This window comes from Propithecus coquereli, unplaced genomic scaffold (genome assembly GCF_000956105.1).
Source record: "Propithecus coquereli isolate 6110/MARCELLA unplaced genomic scaffold, Pcoq_1.0 Scaffold261, whole genome shotgun sequence".
NCBI classification, from domain to species: domain Eukaryota; kingdom Metazoa; phylum Chordata; class Mammalia; order Primates; family Indriidae; genus Propithecus; species Propithecus coquereli.
The window spans coordinates 2,880,357-2,901,706 of record NW_012148186.1 but is presented as its reverse complement, the minus strand read 5'-3'; the positions used below and the strand labels follow the sequence as shown (position 1 = coordinate 2,901,706).

At 51.6% G+C, this 21,350-nt stretch overlaps 4 protein-coding genes across 5 annotated transcripts; 2 read left to right on the top strand and 2 right to left on the bottom strand.

Annotated features, from left to right (window-relative positions):
* Positions 1-1,257: 1,257 nt before the first annotated feature.
* On the bottom strand, positions 1,258-7,896 carry DHRS1 (dehydrogenase/reductase (SDR family) member 1). Its single transcript, XM_012647263.1, has 9 exons — positions 7,748-7,896; positions 7,105-7,278; positions 5,739-5,882; positions 5,511-5,590; positions 3,322-3,454; positions 2,878-3,024; positions 2,237-2,306; positions 1,803-1,883; positions 1,258-1,657 (listed from the first exon to the last, which is right to left on the bottom strand). Exons 2-9 carry the CDS (start codon positions 7,252-7,254, stop codon positions 1,521-1,523), a joined length of 942 nt encoding a protein of 313 aa, XP_012502717.1. The 5' UTR covers positions 7,255-7,278; positions 7,748-7,896; the 3' UTR covers positions 1,258-1,520.
* Positions 7,897-8,032: 136 nt separating this feature from the next.
* NOP9 (NOP9 nucleolar protein) lies at positions 8,033-19,313 on the top strand. 2 transcript variants are annotated; one of them, XM_012647328.1, is made up of 12 exons: positions 8,033-8,368; positions 8,569-9,012; positions 9,797-9,907; positions 10,148-10,289; positions 10,415-10,607; positions 11,587-11,727; positions 12,133-12,258; positions 12,448-12,684; positions 12,902-13,007; positions 17,494-17,538; positions 18,836-18,883; positions 19,254-19,313. In XM_012647328.1, the coding sequence occupies exons 1-12, from the start codon at positions 8,131-8,133 to the stop codon at positions 19,304-19,306; spliced, it is 1,884 nt and encodes a 627-aa protein (XP_012502782.1). In that variant the 5' UTR covers positions 8,033-8,130; the 3' UTR covers positions 19,307-19,313. The 2 variants fall into 2 exon arrangements, with proteins under 2 accessions (XP_012502782.1, XP_012502781.1); XM_012647327.1 differs by lacking the exons at positions 17,494-17,538; positions 18,836-18,883; positions 19,254-19,313 and adding an exon at positions 13,345-13,619.
* Positions 13,597-16,701, bottom strand: CIDEB (cell death-inducing DFFA-like effector b). The gene is made up of 5 exons (XM_012647330.1): positions 16,255-16,701; positions 15,796-15,940; positions 14,783-14,932; positions 14,356-14,546; positions 13,597-14,174 (listed from the first exon to the last, which is right to left on the bottom strand). The coding sequence occupies exons 1-5, from the start codon at positions 16,293-16,295 to the stop codon at positions 14,042-14,044; spliced, it is 660 nt and encodes a 219-aa protein (XP_012502784.1). The 5' UTR covers positions 16,296-16,701; the 3' UTR covers positions 13,597-14,041.
* Positions 18,651-20,605, top strand: LTB4R2 (leukotriene B4 receptor 2). Its single transcript, XM_012647329.1, has 2 exons — positions 18,651-18,881; positions 19,193-20,605. Exon 2 carries the CDS (start codon positions 19,264-19,266, stop codon positions 20,338-20,340), a length of 1,077 nt encoding a protein of 358 aa, XP_012502783.1. The 5' UTR covers positions 18,651-18,881; positions 19,193-19,263; the 3' UTR covers positions 20,341-20,605.
* Positions 20,606-21,350: the final 745 nt, after the last annotated feature.

Genomic DNA, 21,350 nt, shown 5'->3' with positions numbered 1-21,350 from the left:
ACTTCTACCTATTCTGCCACTTTTGTGTCTTAGTACCTGTTTTTTCTTTTTTTGCCCCAAATTAAACCTCCCCCAGCCCCCCACCCCCTCCTTTAAATCTCTGGTCAATATCCTTTCCTCAGTTCTCCAATGGTGCTACTTCCCTCCTCCTGTATTCTCAGGACACTCATCTCACCAAGTTTAACTGGTTTCCCCTGGTGCCCAGCATGGTGCTGGGCAGATAGTAGGTGTAAAATAAAAATGCTTTTTGAATAATTGATTCCTCAAAGTCTTATGAATCTAGTATTAGCCTTCTCAGATCCTGAATCTCTTCTATATTCAATCAAAAGTGTCCATGTTTCCTTCCCTCGGAGCTCTGTGTTCTGCTGCTTATGTTTCTCAGATTACTGAGACCTTGTCAGAGGGAAGCAGGGTGGTGTGTTGTAAAGGACACTGTTTCTTCTGAACAGCAAGGCAGCCCTAAAGGGCTTGTGCAATGAGTCCCGCAGAAAGCAATTCAGATGGTACCATCGTGAGAGGCAGGATGACAGTGTGTTGGTGCCATAGCTATTCCTCTGTCACTCACTTGGATTCAGGCAGTAGCTTCTCCCCAAATTCCAAAAAATCATAAACAAGGAATCTGCCCTTGCTGGATTGGTCCTCATTCAGAGATGAGGCCCGGCTGGAAGGCAGTAGGCAACCCTGAAGAGATGGTGGAATGAGGGGGTGGGGAAGCAGTGTGAGACTGGGCGTGCCTGCTCCTGGTGGAGAAGCAACACTGCTCCCCAGCTGTGGCCAGAGAAACAGGCCTTGCAGGGAAGAGCAGGAACAGGTCTGGAGGAAAGGGGCCTTATCCTGGGGCAGAGCCCCTTGAGAACCTATACATTTGTACATCTTTGAGTCTTTCTCCAAGTATTTAACACTTTGCTAAGCACAAAATCAGCTCTCAAAAACACTGAAGGCTGGGTGCGGTGGCTCATGCCTGTAATCCTAGCACTTTGGGAGGCCGAGGTGGGAGGATCGCTTGAGGTCAGGAGTTCAAGAGCAGCCTGAGCAAGAGAGAAACCCCATCTCTACAAAAAAAAAAAAAAATTAGTCGGGCATGGCGGCCCATGCCTGTTATCCCAGCTACTGAGGGTGCTGAGGCAGGAGGATTGCTTGAGTCCAGGAGCTGAGGTTGCAGAGAGCTATGATGATGCCACTGCACTCCAGCCTGGGTGACAGAGCAAGACTCTGTCTCAGAAACAAAACAAAACCAAACCCACAAAAAAAACACACTGAAGTAGAAATGAGACCTTTATTAGCTCCCAAAGCATTTTTCAATAGTGAGACAAAAAGTAAAATGTAGGGATGAGGAGAACCAAGGCACAAAGAAGGACATATGAGGGCCCCCAGAACTCACCACGGACACAAGGCAGAGGTCTGCTCTTCATGTCAAGGGTATGGATAGGCGAGAAAGGCTGCTGTATTCCACAGAGATAGGCCCAACCACCACAGCCCAAATGAGGAGAGAAGCATAATTGTGACACCTGCCAGGAAGGTTAGAACTTGCTAGTGTAGAGGGCGATAATCCACTTGGGCACACGGAGGAAGCTGGGTAAGTAGGAGGACAGCCAGCCCAGGCCGGAGACATTCGAGACGATGGAGCTCAAAGACAAATAGTCTTGGACAGGGCGGCCTGGGGACAATAGGAAGAGGAGGATTAGACCCTCATTTTCCATTCCTCGGACACCCCAACATTGGCTAAGAGATGGAGGGAGAAGGAGTGCACAGGGAACAGAAGGAAGAGCAGTCAAGGCTGGCTGTAGGGACAGAACTGTTACCGTCCACATCCCGAAGGCCGTAGCGTCGAGCAAGGTCACAGGATGGCAGCACCTTACCACTCAGGCTCAGGATGTCAGGGTCTGTGGGCACACAGAGCGCTGGAGCTGGCAGGCACGGGAGTGTGTAGTGACACAGTTTGGGCCTAACTGGACAGGGCACCACTGTGACAGACTCAGGAGCCCTGGAGAACTGTTTCTTTCCATTGCTAGGAAGGTTCTTGGCTCTCTGGCTCTTGGCCACACCTCCCAGGAGCCAGTTCCTAAGGCTCCCAAACCTCAAACTGGGAATCCTGACCCTTTGGGCCCCTGAAAGCCAGTGGAAATTAAGGGTGTATTCCTCAACTGCCTCCCGAACCAGACCCCGGCACTGGGGGCCACTGCCCTGTAGGTCCTCTATGCCCTTTCTTGTTACCAGCTGCCCCCACCCTTTTCACCTGTTGCCAAGGCCACCACACATTTGCCACTCATTTCTGTGGTTTCTGCAGATGAGAAGTATGGCTTGAACTGAAACACAGGGCAGAGAAGTGGAGGGTTAATTTCCAAATCCCAAATCCCTGTGCAAATCCCTTCTCCCCCTTTCAACTTCCGTTCCAGGAGAAAGAGAAGCCAAAGACCTCGTGCCAGGCTTGCAGGACCCAATGTTCTGGAAGGCACCAGGGCTGCTCCTCCTCACATCCTGGCAAGCCCTGTACCCTGGCACCAGGACCCGCTGCCTTTCCCGTGGAAGGATCTGGTAGTGCCATGCCAGCTACTGCCTGGACCTTCCAGGCTAGTGCAGTGCAGGGGTCAAGTGTGTGGGATCTGGCGTGTGTGCATGTCCTTTCCACTTATGACATATGTGACCTTGAACAAGTTTCTTAACCTCTCTGGGCTTCAGTTTTGCCATCTGTAAAATGGAGACATTATCTCCCTTGCAGGATTAAAGAAAATAATGTGTGTACCATGCTCAGCCTTGCGTCTGCCACAATGAGCACCTGGTGAGTGGGAGTATTTACTCTTGTTATTGTGTTGTCCTTGAGGACGGAGAGGCAGATTCCCCTGCATTCTCTGCTTTCCTCGCCCTCCCCTTGCCAACCTGCTTAACCAGCGGGTCCTGTGAGGCCTCCTCCTTTGCCATATGCTCCTTCAGCAGTTCTGTCTGCACCAACCCTGGCCACAGAGACACGTAGCTGACCCCATGGCGCCGCAGCTCGTGGGCACAGTCAGCAGCCAGCCTGTCGCACTGTGGAGAGATGGAAGGTAGGGTGAGAGCCAGGGCATGTGGCCCTGTCACCTTCCCTCCCGGCTTCCACCAGGGTTGCCCCATCCCCCTGCCCTTCCCAGGAGCCCTGAGGTCTCAATTGTCCACCTTCCCCAGTGCAATGCCTGTTCTACTGACCAAAGGAGCCTGAGCAAAGGAACTGTCTCTTGATGAGGCAGAGGGGGAGGTGAGAGCAGCCAGGCTTCCCATCCTGACTGCTGGGGAATGGTACCGTCACTGCTTTATACCGCCCCAGCTCCTATGCCACTGGGTCCTTACCGCAGCTTTGCCCACGCCATAGGGGACGTTGAACATATACTGCAGGCCCCCAGGGGAGGAGATGACCACAATGAGCCCCCGGCCAGCTGGTACCATCAGCCGTGCCCCGTACACTGAGCACAAGTAGTGGCCTCTAGAAGGTGGGGCAGAGAAGAAGGAATGAGCTGTGTTAACACTGGCCTGGCAGCCTCTGGCAGCCTCCTCTGCCCTCCTGTGGCTGTGGTCAGCTGGGGCAAGGCTGCCTGGGGCTGACGCAGACCTGGGTAGTCCGAGGGCCTGAGGCCACATTCTGAGAGGAAAACCAGTCCCATTAACACCAACAGATGAGAAACAGTCAACTTCAGAAGACATAATGGAAGAAAATAACTCTGTTAAAATAACAATTACAAACAAAATAATTCAGGGGGAAAAAACTTAAGAAATGTACAGGGTCTACATGGAAAAACTATAAAAGAACAAGTACAGACAAAATTGTTTAAAGAAAAATTGACATATAAAATATCATTTCTGGCCAGGCGCGGTGGCTCACGCTTGTAATCCTAGCACTCTGGGAGGCTGAGGTGGGTGGATCGCTCAAGGTCAGGAGTTCAGGACCAGCCTGAGCAAGAGCGAGACCCCGTCTCTACTAAAAAATAGAAAGAAATGATCTGGACAACAAAAAAAAATAAGGCCGGGCGCGGTGGCTCACACCTGTAATCCTAGCTCTCTGGGAGGCTGAGGTGGGTGGATCGCTCAAGGTCAGGAGTTCAGGACCAGCCTGAGCAAGAGCGAGACCCTGTTTCTACTAAAAAAATAGAAAGAAATTAATTGGACAACTAAAAATATATAGAAAAAATTAGCCAGGCATGGTGGCGCATGCCTGTAGTCCCAGCTACTCAGGAGGCTGAGGCAGAAGGATCACTTGAGACCAGGAGTCTGAGGTTGCTGTGAGCTAGGCTGATGCCATGGCACTCTAGCCCGGGCAACAGAGCTAGACTCTGTCTCAAAAAAAAAAAAAATATATCATTTCTAGGTAAATTTTATTTCATTGACTTATCATCTATCTTTATACCTGTACTGCTTTCTTTTAACTATTATATAATCATACATTTTAATATGGGCAATGTCACATATTGGGGAAGCAAATTCCCCTCACCCACAAGACATTAATCTTCTGTTTTCAGAATTTTCCCAGCTGTTCTCACACATTTATTCTCATTGAGCTTTAGGTTGTCAATTCCTCGAAAGAGTCTTATTGAGCTATAATTCAAATTGACTGAATGTATGGATTAGTTTACATAGAAATAATGTTTTACACGTCAATTTTTCCATTCCCTCTGGAGGGCAATGGCCAATTTCAGCTCTTAGGGTTTTCCTTTCTTGCCATTGGGCTGACCACGCCCCTGTGTCCTCACAATCTTTCTTCCACTTTGGAAATCACAGTTGCAGTCTAATCCTGCTTCCTTGGGATTGCCCCCAGAGTACCAAAATCAGAGTGGTGGGTGTTCTTATGAGCTCTTGTCACAGATTTGCAAATACTCTCTTGGTAGCTTCCACAGGTGACGACTGATCACATCTGTCAAGTGTAGTTTAATTACTTGAGAGGATAATAACATCATTCCAGTGATAATAGAGACATAACTGGTACACATTATGCTGGGCAAATTCTAAGTGCTGTGTTTCATCTCACTCCTGTGCCAGATATGTGTGTGACCCCAAGACATCCCTCCCCTCCAAACTCTGACCTGGCAGTGCCCTTGCCTATGGGTCTGGAGTGAGGATGTGGAGGCCAAGGAAGGCTGGTGCTCACTCTTTCTTATTAAACTTCTCTTGATCCAAAACAGAACAATTTCTCCCTCTAACCATTTCTGAAAATGTAGATGATAGGTCGTGTATATTACTGAGAGGAGGAAGTTCCTTTCTGGGTCTTGCCTTTGGATGGGCAGAGAGTAAGGCAGGAGAGAGGCCAAGGCCTTGTTCAGATAAAAATTACTGACAGAAACAAGGCAGAAGTTGACATTCCCAGGTACAGACTCACCTGGATGGAACTTCTCCAGAGATAAGTGGGACAAATGGAACAGAAGGGAGAAGAAAGAGATGAGGGGGCAGAGGGAGAAAGAGAGGGAACATGGGGAAAGGTCTGGCTGTTGAGCTGGCTAAGTGAGTGATGGGAGTCCTGGCTCTGAGGGTGGGGCAAGAGGAGCACCCACCTGAGTCCAACATTGTTGATATCATCCCACATGGAGGCAGGGGTTTCCCAGAATGCCTTATTCTTGGTGTTCAGGATTGTCTGGAAGCACAGGGAGGGTGATCAATAGGGTGATTTGAAGGCAGGAAGGTGTGAGTGGCTGGTTGATGGAAGGGACGACTGGGGACATGGACTCGGGTCAGAGTGAGAGGTCAGTAGTGTGGAGCTGGGATCAAAGTTCAAAGGGTACCTGGACTCCAGCATAAGCGTTGTTGACCAGCACATCCAGACGACCCTGCTGTTCCCGATCCACTTGCTCAAACAGGCTTCGCACTTCACTCTCCTGGCTTGAATCGCACACCACGGGCACACATCGGCCCCCGAGGGATTGCGCCTGGAGAGGGATAGGGGACAAGAGCTCACACACAATCAATCGTGAGTCATAACACTACTCCCCCAACCAAACTGGATTTGACAACTGAGAAGGCAATCACAGAAAGCTAGCACTGAGGCAACATGGCAGGCAATACTGCCCTCTGGTGTCTGAAGAGTTTCAGGAATGAAAGGCCCTCCTGCCACAGAACAAGGTGGATTGGGATCTCAGGTTTAATAATCTAAAGCATGCCGGGCATGGTGGCTCATGCCTGTAATCCTAGCATCCTGGGAGGCTAAGGTGGGAGGATTGTTTGAGGTCAGGAGTTCGAGACCAGCCTGAGCAAGAGTGAGACCCCCGTCTCCACTAAAAATAGAAATTAGCTGGACAACTAAAAACAGAAAAAATTAGCTGGGTGTGGTGGCACACACTTGTAGTCCCAGCTACTTGGGAGGCTGAGGCAGGAGGACTGCTTGAGCCCAGGAGTTTGAGGTTGCTGTGAGCTACGCTGATCCCACAGCACTCTAGCCAGGGCAACAGAGCAAAACTCTGTCTCAAAAAAAAAGATAAAAATTTGGTTAATATTTAATAATTTAAATATTTACTGAGGCCTATCATGTGGAAGGCATTGCACTCTGAAAGTAGAGGGTAATTTCCTTTACCTAATTCTTACCTTTCAAGACTCAGTTCAATAACTACCTCCTCCAGAATGCTTTCCCAAACCACTCTCCCATTTCATCTCCATGCTCCTAAAGCATTCTGTGCATATCTCCCTCTTATAACTTACCATATTCACATTACATTGAAATGATTGGTTTCTGCACCTGACTTCTTGATGAACTCTATCTTTTCAGAGCAGAAATTATCAGTCTTGGTAACCCCAGTGCTCTACCCAATGCCTAGCAAATCATGGGCAATTATTTAACTGAAATCCAGTAGAGAAGTCAACTGTACAGTTGAATAAAGTCTTACTTAAAATAGAGAAAAGCACAGGTCTACAACTCTTCAGTTGCAATTCCAAAATCCCTGAAGCTCTCAAACACAAAGTCTTTCCATTTGGTGGCAAAATTCAACCTTACCTGAAGTTTGTTATTTATGGGGTTTATTTATCCCACTTTGAGTAAATATTCATGCCTTGTTGAGTATGTTAAAGTTTCAGGTAAAGGATTAGGAGAGGGAGTGGTTAAACCAAAGGGCTCCCTCAGGTGGTGTCTACAGTTGTGGTCCTGGTGGAAGCACTCACCTCCTGAGCAGTGGCCTGAAGGGTGTCCAGATGGCGGCCGGTAATGTAAACTGTGGCACCTGCTTTGCAGAGCTGCAAGGCGATGCCACAGCCAATACCCCTGGAGGCACCAGTCACCACACACACTTGGCCCTTCATGGGAGTTGCCATGACTCATAGACAAAGGCAGAAAGTCTGTGGAAGCAAAGACTTGCTCTGAGGGAATCCTGCAGAGTGTGTGTGGAGGGGGGACCCCACTAGGGCTAAGAGGGGAAGACAGGTCGGAATCCTTTGAAGGGAGAGAAGTTTCAGGGAAGGACAACTGAGTGCGACCCCCAGGGCAAGGCTAACTGTCCCTTCTGCAAGGCCCCAGGGAATGTTAAAGGGGCCGGTGGGGCTGTCCAGTGCTGGAACCTACTGCGACCCTCTGAGTGGGGCTGGGTGGGCAATCTGCCGTTGTAGCCTCAGGGCGCGTCCACACAAAGTCCTGAGTTACCTGGAGCTCTGGCCCCGGCCTGGCCTAGTCCGGCCGAGCCAGGGGCGCGGCTTTCGGTCCCGCAGGAGCGCGAAGCCCGAGACCCTGAGACCTAAGTAGGAGGAGCTCGCCCCCTTACCTGCCACCTGTGCTGCCTCTGGGGTTCTCGTGCTATCTAGCTCGCCATACCTGTAGTTGGAGAACTTTAATTCTGGCCGCAGGGACGGGACGAGGTGATTACGGCTGGGGTGGAAGTCCGGGTTCTGGCGCGGGTTGAACTGAGGATGTGGAAGCAAAGCTCAAGGATCGCATCATAACACCTGGGTCGATTATCTGGGGCGGAGGGGCGGGAGTCCTGGGCCGGGCTTAGGGCCCGCAAATAGGGGCGGAGCGATATGGAGACACACCCACCTCGGCTCAGTAAGGGCCGTCGCGGAACTATGACGTATAGGCTGCGCCAGGAGAGCGCCAGGGTTTCTGAATTTGGTCGGGACCAGGCTCACGCCTGACGGCGTAGAGAGTTGGTCTTTGGCTAAGGAAGGTTTTGCAGCCGGAAAGGTCCCGAAGCACACATGGGGCTGGGTCTGCGCTCTCCCCACAAGGTGCGGCGCCGGTTCCCAGCTGGTGGCAAACGGGGGCGCGGGGCCAAGGGGTCGGGGCGCCCCTCACCAGGCCGCGAGCGACAACCTCCGGATGGGCGCTCGGAGCCGTCTTTAGATTCGCACCCTCACCTGAGTTCCGAAGCTCTGGGGTATTTCCGCCGGGCGCTATCCGCGCTGAAAGAGTCTCCCACGACTGGGGAAGAACGAGGTATGGAGGAACTTCGGGGTTTAGACCAAGAGCATAAAATCCAGGACAGGCAAGGAAACTTTTGGGGTTCGCCAGGGCGTGGGGACTTAGTTTAATTTCCCGGGTCCTCTTCCTCGGCCCCCGCTCCTTAGTTAAATGATGGAATATAACTATATTCTCTACTCAGTCTCTTTAAAATATTTCTTTCCTCACCTTTCCAGAACTGATGGTGCACAATATTTTGAAGGAAGTGGAGGCTCAGGCCTTAGCCTTGTCCACGAATAGAACTGGCAGTGAGATGCTGCAGGAAATGTTGGGGTTCAGTCCCTTGAAACCGTTCTGTCGAGTATGGGCTGCTTTGCGCTCCAACTTGCGCTTTGTGGCCTGTCACCGGTGTGGGGTCCATGTATTACAAAGTGCTTTGCTGCAGCTGCCTCGATTGCTGGGGAGTCCTGCAGAAGAGGAGGAAGTGGAGGATGGGAAGGATGGTCCCATGGAGACCCTGCAGGAGCTTGTCCTGGGACTAGCTGCTGAGGTGTGTGATGATTTTCTTTTCTACTGTGGAGACACACATGGCAGCTTCGTGGTCAGAACTCTGCTGCAGGTGTTAGGAGGGACTATCCTGGAGTCTGAGAGAGCCAGGCCCCATGGCTCCCAATTATCTGGTAAGTATTACAAGAGAGAGAAGTGGACCTAGTGTGAACAAGAGTTTAGGAAGTTTAGGAGACATAAGCTCATGGGGGAGCTTGACCTTGAAGAATTAGCAGAAAGATAAGGACCGGGCTTAGCAGGCCAAAGATTAGTGTGTGCAGAGGCCCAGAGGTAAGGATCTACAGTTGAGGGGACAGCTATTAGGATAGGGGCAGGAAGAGGAGGTGAGTCATAGAGAACAATGGATTTTAAGCTGCTTTTTTTTTTTTTTTTTACCAAAACCCATGGTAAGAAGTTTTTTTTAAAATATGACTCAACCTACACATGTGTAAATGCACATACTGGACTCAAGCAAAAGTTTGGGAAACAATACCTTTACTACATGCAACCCACTCTGATTTTTTTTTTTCCTTTATTCTGCTCTATTTCATTAAAAAAAATGCTGGCTGAGACCACTAATTTGATTTCATGATACAGTCATAGGCTGTGATCTACATTTTGAAAAACTCTGGGAAATAAGTTTAGAGAATTTAAATGAGGCCTGATTTTGGAATGCCTTGAATACCTGGCTGAGGAGTTTGAGCCATCTCCTATGAGCAATGGGGGAGCTGGTTGAAGTTTCTCAGAGAAATTACAACAGAAATATAGTCCAAGTTGAATCATCCAGAAGAGACATTCCGTTGTGTCACATTTGTTCTGCATCTCCAAGCTGAATCCTTGTTCATCTGTGGAATTCTTTTCCCTGATGGGTGGCCGTTTGTGATCTTACCACTGCACATGTTCTTGATCTTTCTTCAGAAGCACAAAGGGCCCCAGCTCGGGAATGTAAACCAACTGATTTTGAGGTCCCTGAAACCTTCTTGAATTGCCTTCAGGACCTGAGCTCCTGCTTTCTGAAGGACATTGCTGGTAAGGAGGGAGGTAGGAGGAGGGTCTAGAGTCTACTTTTCTGGTGGTGATTACCACCAAGCAAGGCCCTTAGGTCAGGTTATTCTTGTTCTTTTCAAACCTGTTGGGTTTGATGTTGCAAAGCGCTATGTATAGACCCTTTGTGTCCATGGTCTCCTATATCTTGTTGCTTCAGGTTTGAGGTTGTGCAGTTTGTCTGGATTTGGGAAAAGCCACTTTATTTTGGCCCTTTCCCCACAGTGTTTATCACCGACAAGATCTCCAGCTTCTGCCTTCAAGTGGCCTTACAGATTTTACACCGCAGATGGCCCCAGTTTTGTGCCCATCTCTGCAATGCTGTGATTGACTATCTGAGTACTCGTAATTCCTCAGCAGATGGCAGGTATGGTCAGGGCCTCAGGATTGACCAAGGTTGGTGGGGTTGTGTGAAATGAATGAGGTGATGTGGTGCAACTGTATTTTGGATGAAGAGACATTAAGACTGCCTGATTCCCTTCTTGTCCTCAGTCCCCTACTGCTATTTCTGCGGGATCAGACGAGCTCCAGACTCCTAGAGCAGGTGCTGCTGGTGTTGGAGCCCCCAAGGCTCCAGAGCCTCTTTGAGGATCACTTCCAGGGCCAGCTGCAGACCCTGGCTGCACATCCCATTGCCAACTTCCCTTTGCAGCGCTTACTAGATGCGATCACTACCCCTGAGCTGGTGAGTTGGAAACCTGGGCTGGGTGTCTTTCTGCTAATTCTTAATCATTGGGCCTTATTTCATTGTATGCGTGTCTCTATGTATCTTTGACAACGTGCTGACCATCGCCCTTGAAAAGTTATTCCTCGAGGTTTTCCAGAGCTTAGGATGAAGGTGCCCTCCTCTCAGAGAGGATTTGTTTTGGCTTCTCTCAGGTATGAGTACAAGTAGGAGACCGGCTTAATTCAAGTTTGCAGCTTGAGGTTCCGTGGCCCACTCAGACTCTGGGTACTTGGCTACAAGTCCACATGACTGCTGGTGCTGTTGCCATAGCTTCTCTTTTCTTTTGCTGCTTAGCACCAAGACAGGCTTCCCTGTAGTCTCGTGGGTTGTGAATTAGAGTGGAAGGGTAGGTTTAATTCTAGTCTGCCCTTACGCTCTAGTTTTCCCTTACAGATAGAGAGGGGCCATTTAAGGTCCCTTTTCCTATGTGAGGCGGTACCTCTAGGACTGCCCCCTTGTCCTCTGCTTTGTCCAGCCAAACAAAAGTCCTGATATTGGTAATGCTTTTTATGATTTTTAAAAAATTTTTATTTATTTTTTATTTTTTTGGAGACAGAGTCTTGCTCTGTTGCCCGGGCTAGAGTGCTGTGGCCTCATCCTAGTTTATTGCAACCTCTAATTCCTGGGCTCAAGTGATCTTCCTGCCTCAGCCTCCTGAGTAGCTGGGACTACAGGCTCTCACCACCATGCCTGGCTAAGTTTTTCTATTTTTAGTAGAGATGGGGTCTCGCTTTTGCCGAGGCTGGTCTCGAACTCCTGACCTCAAGTGATCCTCTCACCTTGGCCTCCCAGAGTGCTAGGATTACAGGCGTGAGCCACTGCGCTTTTTATGTTTTATTTAGCATTTTTAGTTGTTTTCAGTGGGAAGATTTCTCTGAATAACTTAGCCCACCAGTACCAGAATGCCAAAGATTCTTTATCCCATGTTTCCCCTCAGCTGTCCCCTGTGTTTGAGGAGTTGAGCCCCGCCCTGGAAGCTGTCTTGGCGCAGGGCCACCCAGGGGTAGTTGTTGCCCTGGTGGGGGCCTGCCGCAGAGTTGGGGCCCACCAAGCCCAGGTCCTGCAGCTGCTGTTGGAGGTGAGTGGATGTTACCTGTGATCCATGTATGTTGTTGGTCCAAATTCTATCTGTTAGGACTTATCTAATCTTAAGTCATTGTACCTCTGGACCCAAGAGATCTAGTGCCTAGGGAGTTTACAGATACAGGGAAAAATGAGGCCAAACCCATTTCACAGCCCTGGAATGAAAATTATCTCCCAGAACTAAGAGAGAAGTTTGTTTAAGGGATATATGTTTATTCAACCCCTGTTATGTGTATAGAGGCTAGGTATACAATAAGGCAGATGAGATACTGCCCTCATAGAGCTTACATTCCTGTGGAGTTAGGCCTTCTCACCTTTTCTGAATGTTTTCCCTGTCTAGAAAGTTGAGGTTAGGGGTAGGGAAGTTCTCAGGATCATCATGTTTTGTCTTCCCCTCTAGGCATTCCACTGTGCAGAGCCTTCATCCCGGCAAGTGGCCTGTGTACCTCTCTTTGCCACTTTGATGGCTTATGAGGTGTACTATGGACTGATGGAGGAGGAGGGGGCAGTGCCTGCGGAGCACCAGGTGAGGTAGGGGAGAGGCCAAGCCAGTGACTAATAGGGGGCCAGGCCTTGCAGGGCTTAGGAAGCCTCTCCTGAGGTGAGGGTGGTGAGATCTCTGACTTCATCTACGTGGAGGTAGCTTTATCCTGGGGATGGGCTGATCCACCTGGCATGGCGGCTGCCTCCTAATTTCCTATCTCTGTGCTTCTAGGTGGAAGTGGCCACAGCTAGGGCCCTGGAGGAAGTGACAGTCCTCGGGTCTCTACTGCTCCAGCATCTGCTGCACTTCTCCACTCCTGGTCTTGTACTTCGAAGCCTGGGTGCCTTGACAGGACCACAACTTCTGGCTCTGGCCCAAAGCCCTGCTGGCTCCCATGTGCTGGATGCCATCTTGACCAGTCCCTCTGTGACACGAAAACAGCGCCGCCGTGTGCTGCAGACCCTAAAGGTTAGACTTCTGGCTTCTGCCTTGATTTCCCGCCATCATCCATTTGGAGCATATGAGCTTCCCCCAGGACTATACCTTAAAAGAGAAGATACGTAGTTCCTAGATTATTTTGACTTAGCCTCTGAATTCTTCAGAAACTTCACTCCCCCTTCCCCCTTCCCCCCAAACACACTTTCATGGACTCCTAGAGGGACCTACCTTGCTTGTTTCAATGCAGGGACAGTATGTGGCTCTGGCCTGTAGTCGCCATGGCAGCCGAGTGCTAGATGCCATCTGGAATGCAGCAGCCTTGGGGGCCCGGAAGGAAATTGCTACTGAGCTGGGTGAGTACCAGTACCTCTCTTTGATGTTTCCAGAGTTTCTTTTTTCTTACTCCAGGTAGCTGAGTGGCTGGGGAGTGGACTTAAATTTAGCAGAGACTTCAGTTCCAAAAAGTATTCTTGCTTACGGATTCTTAGCAATCTGCTTTCCCTTTCCCCTCTACTGACTGATTATGCAGTACTCTGCTTCCACCCCTCCTCTTGGCTTCTCTTCTTTGGGGAGTGTTCAGTCTATCTGAGTGTCAGGTCCAGGGTCTGAGGAAGATGGAGGGACCTTCACTCCAAGTAGAGTCTGTCTTCAAGCATGGGTGGTACTAAACGTGAGTGGTTTCCTTTGCAGGGGAGCAGAACCAGGAGCTGATAAGAGACCCTTTTGGCCACCATGTGGCTCGAAATGTGGCACTGACTACTTTCCTGAAGCGACGAGAGGCTTGGGAACAGCAGCAGGGTGTGGTGGCTAAGCGGAGGCGGGCATTGAACTCCATACTTGAAGGCTGAGGCCTTTGGATCTGGAATTGGTAGTTGATGGGAGAGGGTGAAAAGAGGAGCATCCCATTTCTTTCCCGGTTTAAATTGGATTCAAAAGTCTTATTGGTAAACATTTTTATATTTTTATTGAAATGTTTTTATTTTGAGGGGGAAGGATATGGAGACAGAGATATAATGGTAAGGTTAGAGAAGATCTGTTCATCAGTGTGCTGGGGCTTAGGGACAGGAGGAATTCGTAAGGGATCTAGATGTAGCAGCAGTCAGGCTGAGATTAAGATGCATGGGGACAGGCTTGTGGCCTTTCCCCAGGTTAAGTGGGAGGCTGGAAATGTGGGTAGGAAGGGACAGCATTCTTCAGGTAAGGGTATAGGTTTGGGGTATAAGGCATTATGGTGACGAATTCTGTCACAATGGGGTCAGAGGACAGTGGGGAAATAGGGTAAGTTATATAGCCTGCACTGTCTGCAGGGCCTGAAACCTGATGCTGTCAAAGTCCTCAGAGTGTGTCTCTTGGAATGAGTCTGGGGGCAGAAGCTCAGAGCCCTTTCTCAGTAGGAATGGAGGCGACCCTGCTGGTGCCACTGCTCAGCTCCCTCCACTACATGGCGAAGGGTGGAGGAAACTCCCAGCAGCATATGGCCCACGCCTTGTAGCAGCATGGAAATCCAACGAAGGAGCTCCCTGAAGGGCAGAGACAAGAGGATATCAGATGATTAGGGAAACCTGGGAGGAGGCCATCGGGCTGAGGGCTGAAGGTTTTCCATAAGCAAGAGCTAACCGAGGGTAGGTGGGTATCAGAGCAGGAATTATGGGGACTGTCCAGCTGTTGGGAATGGGGAAGTATGACATTTTGATTTCTGACCTGAGTACTTTCTTTGGGCCGAGCCCTTGAAAATCACAACTCATGGAGTATAGTCCGTAGAATGTGGCTTTGACGTTCAGGCTGCCAAAGAGGTCTCGAGGGTTTTGCTTGTACACATCAAAGGTGATGCGGGCGATGTCCTTGCTGTGCTTGGGCTTCTCCCGACCCAGGCCATAGGACAGCATTCCACTCTGTAGGGCACCCCCATCAGTGCAATGAACCCTCACGCCCTGCCACCCACCACTAATCCCCATCAGCACTGGATCAGACCCACCCTTCCCTGGACTGTCTGTGCACTATGTGATGTCCTTGACAACTCCACAGCTCTCCCAGCACCTCGGCCCCCAAGATCAGGGTTAGGTTAGAGAAGAAGCTTGGGAGAGCTATAAAGAATTGGTGGTCTAAGCAGCCCTAGCCTGGGCCTCACCCTGGTGGGGCTCCAGCTCTGCCCGTACTCCAGCACCATCAGGCATGTGTCATCCTCCAACAGCTGGAAGAAGTCCTCACTCTCCACTGCAGTCCCATCCTCCTCCAGCACCAGGGTTAGCACTCCACTCAGCAGCAGGGTCTCCAGTGCCTGCACAGTGGCCAGAAGCAGGAAGGAAGGGGCAGATCTTATCCCATGCCCTTCTCCTGTTTAGCTGCCCAGCATCCATTGGTTGGCCCTAGACACTGGTTGACACCCCCAGTCTACTTCCTGGCACTTTGCCATCCCTTCTAAAGGCTGCAGCTCTCATTGTTCTTTAGTTGTTGGGGGACCCTCACTAGGGACTGACTTTTTTCCTCTTTGCTCCTACCATGTCATTGTCATCTCCCCCTGCTCTCCTCCAAGCCACTTGCCACTCCTACTGGTTTGGAATCCAAAAGCTAGCCAGATTCTCTTCCAGTCCATCCTTCTATCTTACTTACAACATCCCACCTCTTTCCCCATCCTCAGAGTTCTGCAGAACTGTTTGGAGTAATAGTGTTTAGCCTTTTTGAGTCGCTATGTGCATGAACACTTATTACATTATCCCTTTTTACTCCTTTCAACAACCCTAGGAGGTGACGTATTATTATTATTTTTTTGTAGATGAAGAAACTGAAGTTTTGATAGGTTGAATAACTTCTCAAGGTATAACAGCTAGGAAGTGGCAGAAACAGGATTTGAACTTGATTTGTCATACAAATCGCCCTTCCATATTGACTTCTGAATTTTATCCCTCCAACCCTTGCTACCACCTACTGCTTCCCCTTTTCCCAAAGAAACGCTCACTATGTGGAAAATAAACCAGTTGACCCAAATTCAGCAGAGGTCATTGGGCTTACCCGCCCTGCTTTTAGCCCTCAGGGGCAGGGGCAACTGTGAGGCCTCAGAGCTTTCTGCTCCTTCATCCCAAGCTGTCACTATTCTCAGCCCCTTGGCTGCTCCTGCTGTAAGAACCCAGGCACTTGGCCCACCTTGTCTAGCAGCTCCTGGCGGGTGGCAGCTGTCAGACCTTTCCGGATGGTCCGCTTGTGATCACAGACACGGAAAGGTCGCTGGGGTGGTGGAGCTGAGGTCCAGACCCTACGTCCAAACTTGGAGCTTATATTAGACACGGACCTGGTAGTTGGGAAGAAAGGTCAAGAAGGGGCGCAGAGGGGCTTGGTGAATACTGTGGGGATAATGGGGGTGGGGTGGCTGGAGGGCTAGGGAGGGAGGGATCTAGGTTTGCAGGTTAGGGTAGCAGATTAGAGGAGGGAGAGAGGGAGAGACCATGGAGTGGGGGTGTACTTCAGCAGCTGGACCAACCCCCTGTGGAGTGGGGGCAGGACAGGATGGGGCACAAGCGAGTGAGTCTCCTAGGGCTGAATGCAATTTTGCTGCCCTGCCCATATCCCTAGAGTTGGAAGGCAGAGAGAAGGGTTAGAAGTCACCTGACGAGGTCGCCTGGGTTGAGGGCTGAGAGGTACTCCATGGTGGAGAGGAGGAGAGTTGCCTCTCCAGTGGCTTCTGGGCTGGGTGGCTCTCTGTTGTCCTGGGGCTGAAGTGGTGTTTTCTGTTACAAAGCTGGGATCTCAGCCCTGGATGAGGTAGAGAATGAGTCAAGCCTGGACTCTGGCCCCCCTGCCTGGCCAGTAAGAAGGCAAAGTCCAAGGGGAGGGAGGGAGGAGGGGCTAGATGGGGTCATGGAGGAAGAACTGCCCAGCAAATGCTACAGGAGCTTGTGCGTGTGTCTCTGGTGAGGGCATGTGTTGTGAGGGTAAATGGATGGATAAATGTAAAAGGATGGAATGTGATGTCTCGTGTTTTTATTTCTGTGGAAGGAATTTCTAGGGACAGTTTCTGGCTCCCAGCCTCTGAGAAGGGGCATTTTATGTGTGCTGCACTGTATGTGCTGCCACCTACTGGAAGAGCCATACACTGCAGCTTTAGGGAAAGGGAGGCAAGGCTGAGGTTGGGGAAATGGATGGGAGCATGGGCGGGGCTTGGGGAAAATGAGAGGTAAGTCAGTGTGTCACACCCTGGAGAGGTGTGAGGAGAGAATGGATCCTGATCTAGGATTACCAGGGTTCTGTCTGGGACCCTGGCCTTCCTGCTTACCTGATCCTACCTCCTTGGTCCAGGGGAGGGGCTGGCACAACATTGCTCTGGCTTCGTTCTCCGGAACTATCTGCTTCAGCCACACTGAAGTCGTGACCTCTGTCACCTTCTTCCTTTGCCAATGGGCATGAAGAAGATGTGAGTGGGGCAGGAGATGTCCTTTGGTGGCATCAGGACTTTAGCTTTGGGTACCCTGTGTCCCATCTCTGATTTCAGTTGCAGCTGTGGTGGACAGTTGCATGGAAGCTCAGACATTGAACCCCTCAAATGAACACAATTTCTGCCTTCCTGCCCAGGACCCTTTCAGGGTCCCCCAGTTTCCTCACTCTCTCTGTGTGTCCTGACTGAGAAACAGAGTGCCTTGATTGCTCTGTGACCCGGCCAGCTGCATTTCTCCTGCAGGCTTGAGCTCAAGCCAAGGCCTTAACCATTCCTTGGCACTGATAAAGGTGTTCAGGGTTTAGGTTGTTGCCCAAAACACAGAAAGAAACTGGCCCTAACGTGAAGCCAAATTCCTTAAACCCTCATATATAAACTCCTTACCTTGACTCCCTTTTTGTGGACATACCTAGGTAGAACATCGCTCACTGTCATGAGGATTTGCTGCAGCCCACTCTGTAAGTTCCCCTAATAAATGCTTTGGACTGATCACATTGTATGTGAGCTTCTTTCTTTGGAATCCCAACCAGCCCCATCTCTGGACAGTTTGGGACACTCCTTGTGGGAATTCCCCTGCCACCACTTTTGGGGCAACTCCAGCTGGGACAGAATAAGCATCCTCAGAGACTCTGGCAGCTCACTCAACTCCCTGACAAGTACAGGCTACAAGTTTAGGGGCATTAATCATTAATGCCCCGGGATAATCCTCAAATAATCTGGCAAGCCCCAGTCTTCTGTCTTGGGCAGAGGTTCCCAATGCCTGCTGAAGGGACTCAATAACATGCTCTTGTTGGCTTTCCTGTTCCCTATCTTACCCTGCTCCCTCACTCTGGCTTCCTGAGCTCACCTTCCAAATACAGCATAACCTGTGCCCATGTCCTTAACTCAGGCTCTGCTGTGGAGGAGCCCAAACTAAGATAATACTCCTGGTGTCCTGGTTCCCAAGGAACCCCAGTTCCGGCTATTGACTGGGCAGAGTTCTTTTCCTTTCTCCAACTCTCGATTTCCTGGCCCCCCTCAATTCTCTTCATCTCCAAGCTTTGCCTGATCTCTCTAAGAAGAGAGGGCTGCTTCTCAGTATGTCTTTACCATTGTACCCTTTCTTGTATCTTAGTGCAGCCTGGTAGTGTGGCCTCTTCAAGGTTGTGTATTATAACTCCCCAACCAGGTTATAAGCCCCTTATACCTCTGTGCATCCCCTACCTCCCCAGCCCCCGAACCTTAGCACCATGCCTCACATGGAAAAGCTGACATTTGAGAGCCCAGTGAGAGCCCTGGGGGTGGAGTGACTGGGACAGGGCCCAAAGCAAGAGATGGGAGGAGGCAGGCCAGGAGCTGAGGAAGCAGGATGGCTCAGCAGGACAAGGAGGCTGGAAACAGGCAGAGATAGAGCAGCTGGGGGAATGAGTTCAGATCACCTCCTCTGCTGCGTCCAGGCCAACAAGGCCAGGGAACATCAGTGCTGCACAAGGTGGGCTGGGAAGATTGGGGCCAGAGCTGGGGAGGGATGAGAACAGAAGGAGGACCAGGGTCAGGATTCAGCAGAGTGCTCCTACTCCCCTCCTGTTTCCTGGGGAGGCAGGCTCTCACACGCCTGGACGTGTTAGTGATGGGAAGGAGGAGGGTGAGGGAGGGGCCCCAGGAAGGCCCAGGATGAGCCCATCTTGTCCCTCCCCATTCACGCCTCACCTTCTGTAAATGTGACAGGCGCAGGACAGGAGTAGACACCTCACCCACTGTTGCTTCGCCTTTCAGCTTTCCTAGGCGCCTTGGAGAACCCTAACCCAGCGTGCTCCCAGCTGTGTAAGTAGATCTGCTCATGCCACTTTACTCCCCACCACCCACTTTTGCCCTGAGGTATAAGGAATGGGGCTGGACAAAGAAGGAGGAGCCAGGCTAGAAGGGTGGAGGTGGAGATAGTGACAGCCTGGAGTGTGGTCCTGGGGTTCTGGGAAGGAGCCTAGAGTGGGGGAGGTCAGCTGACTGGGAGCAGGGGATCTGAGTTCCAAGGAGTACTGTTTGAGTTTAGGAAGTCAAGGCTCCCAGACAGAAGAGAGGCAGGCTGCAGGAAGGGGGTAGGGGGAGGCACAGTTCCTTCCCACCTGGCGTCAGAGGTAACGTGGGCTTCTGCCCAGCCCTGAACGCCTTCTGTGGCCCCTCCACCCCACTGTAGGCCAAGAAGGATGTCGGTCTGCTACCGTCCCCCGGGGAACGAGACGCTGCTGAGCTGGAAGGCCTCGCGGGCCACAGGCACGGCCTTCCTGCTGCTGGCGGCGCTGCTGGGGCTCCCTGGCAACGGCTTCGTAGTGTGGAGCTTGGCGGGCTGGCGGCCTGCACGGGGGCGGCCACTGGCGGCCACGCTCGTGCTGCACTTGGCGCTGGCCGACGGCGCGGTGCTGCTGCTCACGCCGGTCTTCGTGGCCTTCCTGACGGCGCAGGCCTGGCCGCTGGGCCAGGCGGGCTGCAAGGCGGTGTACTACGTGTGCGCGCTCAGCATGTACGCCAGCGTGCTGCTCACCGGCCTGCTCAGCCTGCAGCGCTGCCTCGCCGTCACCCGCCCCTTCCTGGCGCCCCGGCTGCGCAGCCCGGCCCTGGCGCGCCGCCTGCTGCTCGCCGTCTGGCTGGCCGCCCTGTTGCTCGCTGTCCCGGCCGCCGTCTACCGCCACCTGTGGAGGGACCGCGTGTGCCAGCTGTGCCACCCGTCGCCGGCCCACGCCGCCGCCCACCTGAGCCTGGAGACTCTGACCGCCTTCGTGCTTCCTTTTGGGCTGATGCTCGGCTGCTACAGCGTGACGCTGGCGCGGCTGCGGGGCGCCCGCTGGGGCTCCGGGCGGCAAGGGACGCGGGTGGGCCGGCTGGTGAGCGCCATTGTGCTCGCCTTCGGCTTGCTTTGGGCCCCCTACCACGCGGTCAACCTTCTGCAGGCGGCCGCCGCGCTTGCTCCGCCGGAAGGGGCCTTGGCGAGGCTTGGCGGGGCGGGCCAGGCGGCGCGGGCGGGAACTACGGCCTTGGCCTTCTTTAGCTCCAGCGTCAATCCGGTGCTCTATGTCTTCACCGCCGGGGATCTACTGCCCCGAGCAGGTCCCCGTTTCCTCACACGGCTCTTCGAGGGCTCTGGAGAGGCCCGAGGGGGAGGCCGTTCTAGGGAGGGGACCATGGAACTCCGCACTACTCCCCAGCTAAAAGTGGTGGGCCTGGGCAGGGGAAATGGGGACCCTGGTGGAGGGATGGAGAGGGACAGTCAGGAATGGGACCCTTGACAGTAAACCCTACAACCAGGCCTGTTCCTCTCTACGCTTTTTCATTGCCCCTGAGCATTCCGGGACCCTCCTCTGACTACAGTTTGGGTCTGGCTGGCAGGCCAGGTTGCTCCAGGCTGAGGGATTATGAGGGCGGTGATGGTCCATGTTAACTGACTATTGTGTGCTTGCAGGTTGGCATGTACCCATGTGCCAGGGCTGCTTACTTGTTGCCAATAGCTATTATTGTGAAATACACTAGGAAGCCATTAGATGATGGTTAAGTGTGCTCCCTCTGGTGGTTCATCATGCCTGAGTTGTACTGAAGCCATCTAGTTCTCTGCTGGGTCAGACCAGGGCTGGGTGGTGCCAGCCTTCAGTGGCATCTTGCCCTGACCTCCCCAGGCCAGGTGCCCTGATTCTTCCAGGCCAACCCATACAACCACTCTAGAAATGAAGAGAGAAAAAGGAAGGAAAGGTATGGGAGCTTGGATGAGGAGTAGGAATGGGATCCATTCTTAGGTCTACAATAGCCTCCTGGGCGAAGAAACTGTCTCTGGAAGGAGAAAGTAAATCTGTGGGGTTTGAAAGGAAAGTTTTCCTGTCTGTTTTGTGGTTGGTACAGTGGGAGAGAGGCACACAAGGAGTGGACAATGGTGTAGGGGCTCTGGAAGTCTGAGACTTACCTTCCTCTCTGACCATCTGACCCTTCCTCCAAAGGCTACCTGACTTGAAAAGGAACCCAGGAGCAGGTACTCACTAAACCAGGGGAAGTTTGGGGGTTGAGGATGAGGCGGTATGGGGAATGGCAGGAATATGTGGGGGACAGGAAGAATTTTTCAGAAGGTGCCACCTCTCCATTCTCTCTTTTTTCTCTTTGCCAAGTATTGACTCCTCCCAAGACTCTGCTAGCTGTTCTTAATCCCTTCCCCAATACTTCTCAGCCCCCACCTTTTGGATCTACCTCTAAGTCTAAAAACTGTTCCAGATCCTGACATGTTTTATTAAGGGGAGGCAGAATGGAATTCTTT

Coding starts and splice junctions, on each gene's coding strand:
- LTB4R2 (XM_012647329.1), top strand. CDS start 19,264: ATGTCGGTCTGCTACCGTCCCCCGGGGAACGAGACGCTGCTGAGCTGG.
- NOP9 (XM_012647327.1), top strand. CDS start 8,131: ATGGGGCTGGGTCTGCGCTCTCCCCACAAGGTGCGGCGCCGGTTCCCA. Junction 8,369..8,568: donor CACGACTGGGGAAGAACGAG/GTATGGAGGAAC, acceptor TCACCTTTCCAG/AACTGATGGTGCACAATATT. Junction 9,908..10,147: donor CTTTCTGAAGGACATTGCTG/GTAAGGAGGGAG, acceptor CTTTCCCCACAG/TGTTTATCACCGACAAGATC.
- DHRS1 (XM_012647263.1), bottom strand. CDS start 7,254: ATGGCAACTCCCATGAAGGGCCAAGTGTGTGTGGTGACTGGTGCCTCC. Junction 5,591..5,738: donor ACGCTTATGCTGGAGTCCAG/GTACCCTTTGAA, acceptor CTGTGCTTCCAG/ACAATCCTGAACACCAAGAA. Junction 3,455..5,510: donor ATCAACAATGTTGGACTCAG/GTGGGTGCTCCT, acceptor CCCACCTTCTAG/AGGCCACTACTTGTGCTCAG.
- CIDEB (XM_012647330.1), bottom strand. CDS start 16,295: ATGGAGTACCTCTCAGCCCTCAACCCAGGCGACCTCGTCAG. Junction 14,547..14,782: donor AGAGCTGGAGCCCCACCAGG/GTGAGGCCCAGG, acceptor GGTGCCCTACAG/AGTGGAATGCTGTCCTATGG. Junction 14,175..14,355: donor GGCCCAAAGAAAGTACTCAG/GTCAGAAATCAA, acceptor TCTGCCCTTCAG/GGAGCTCCTTCGTTGGATTT.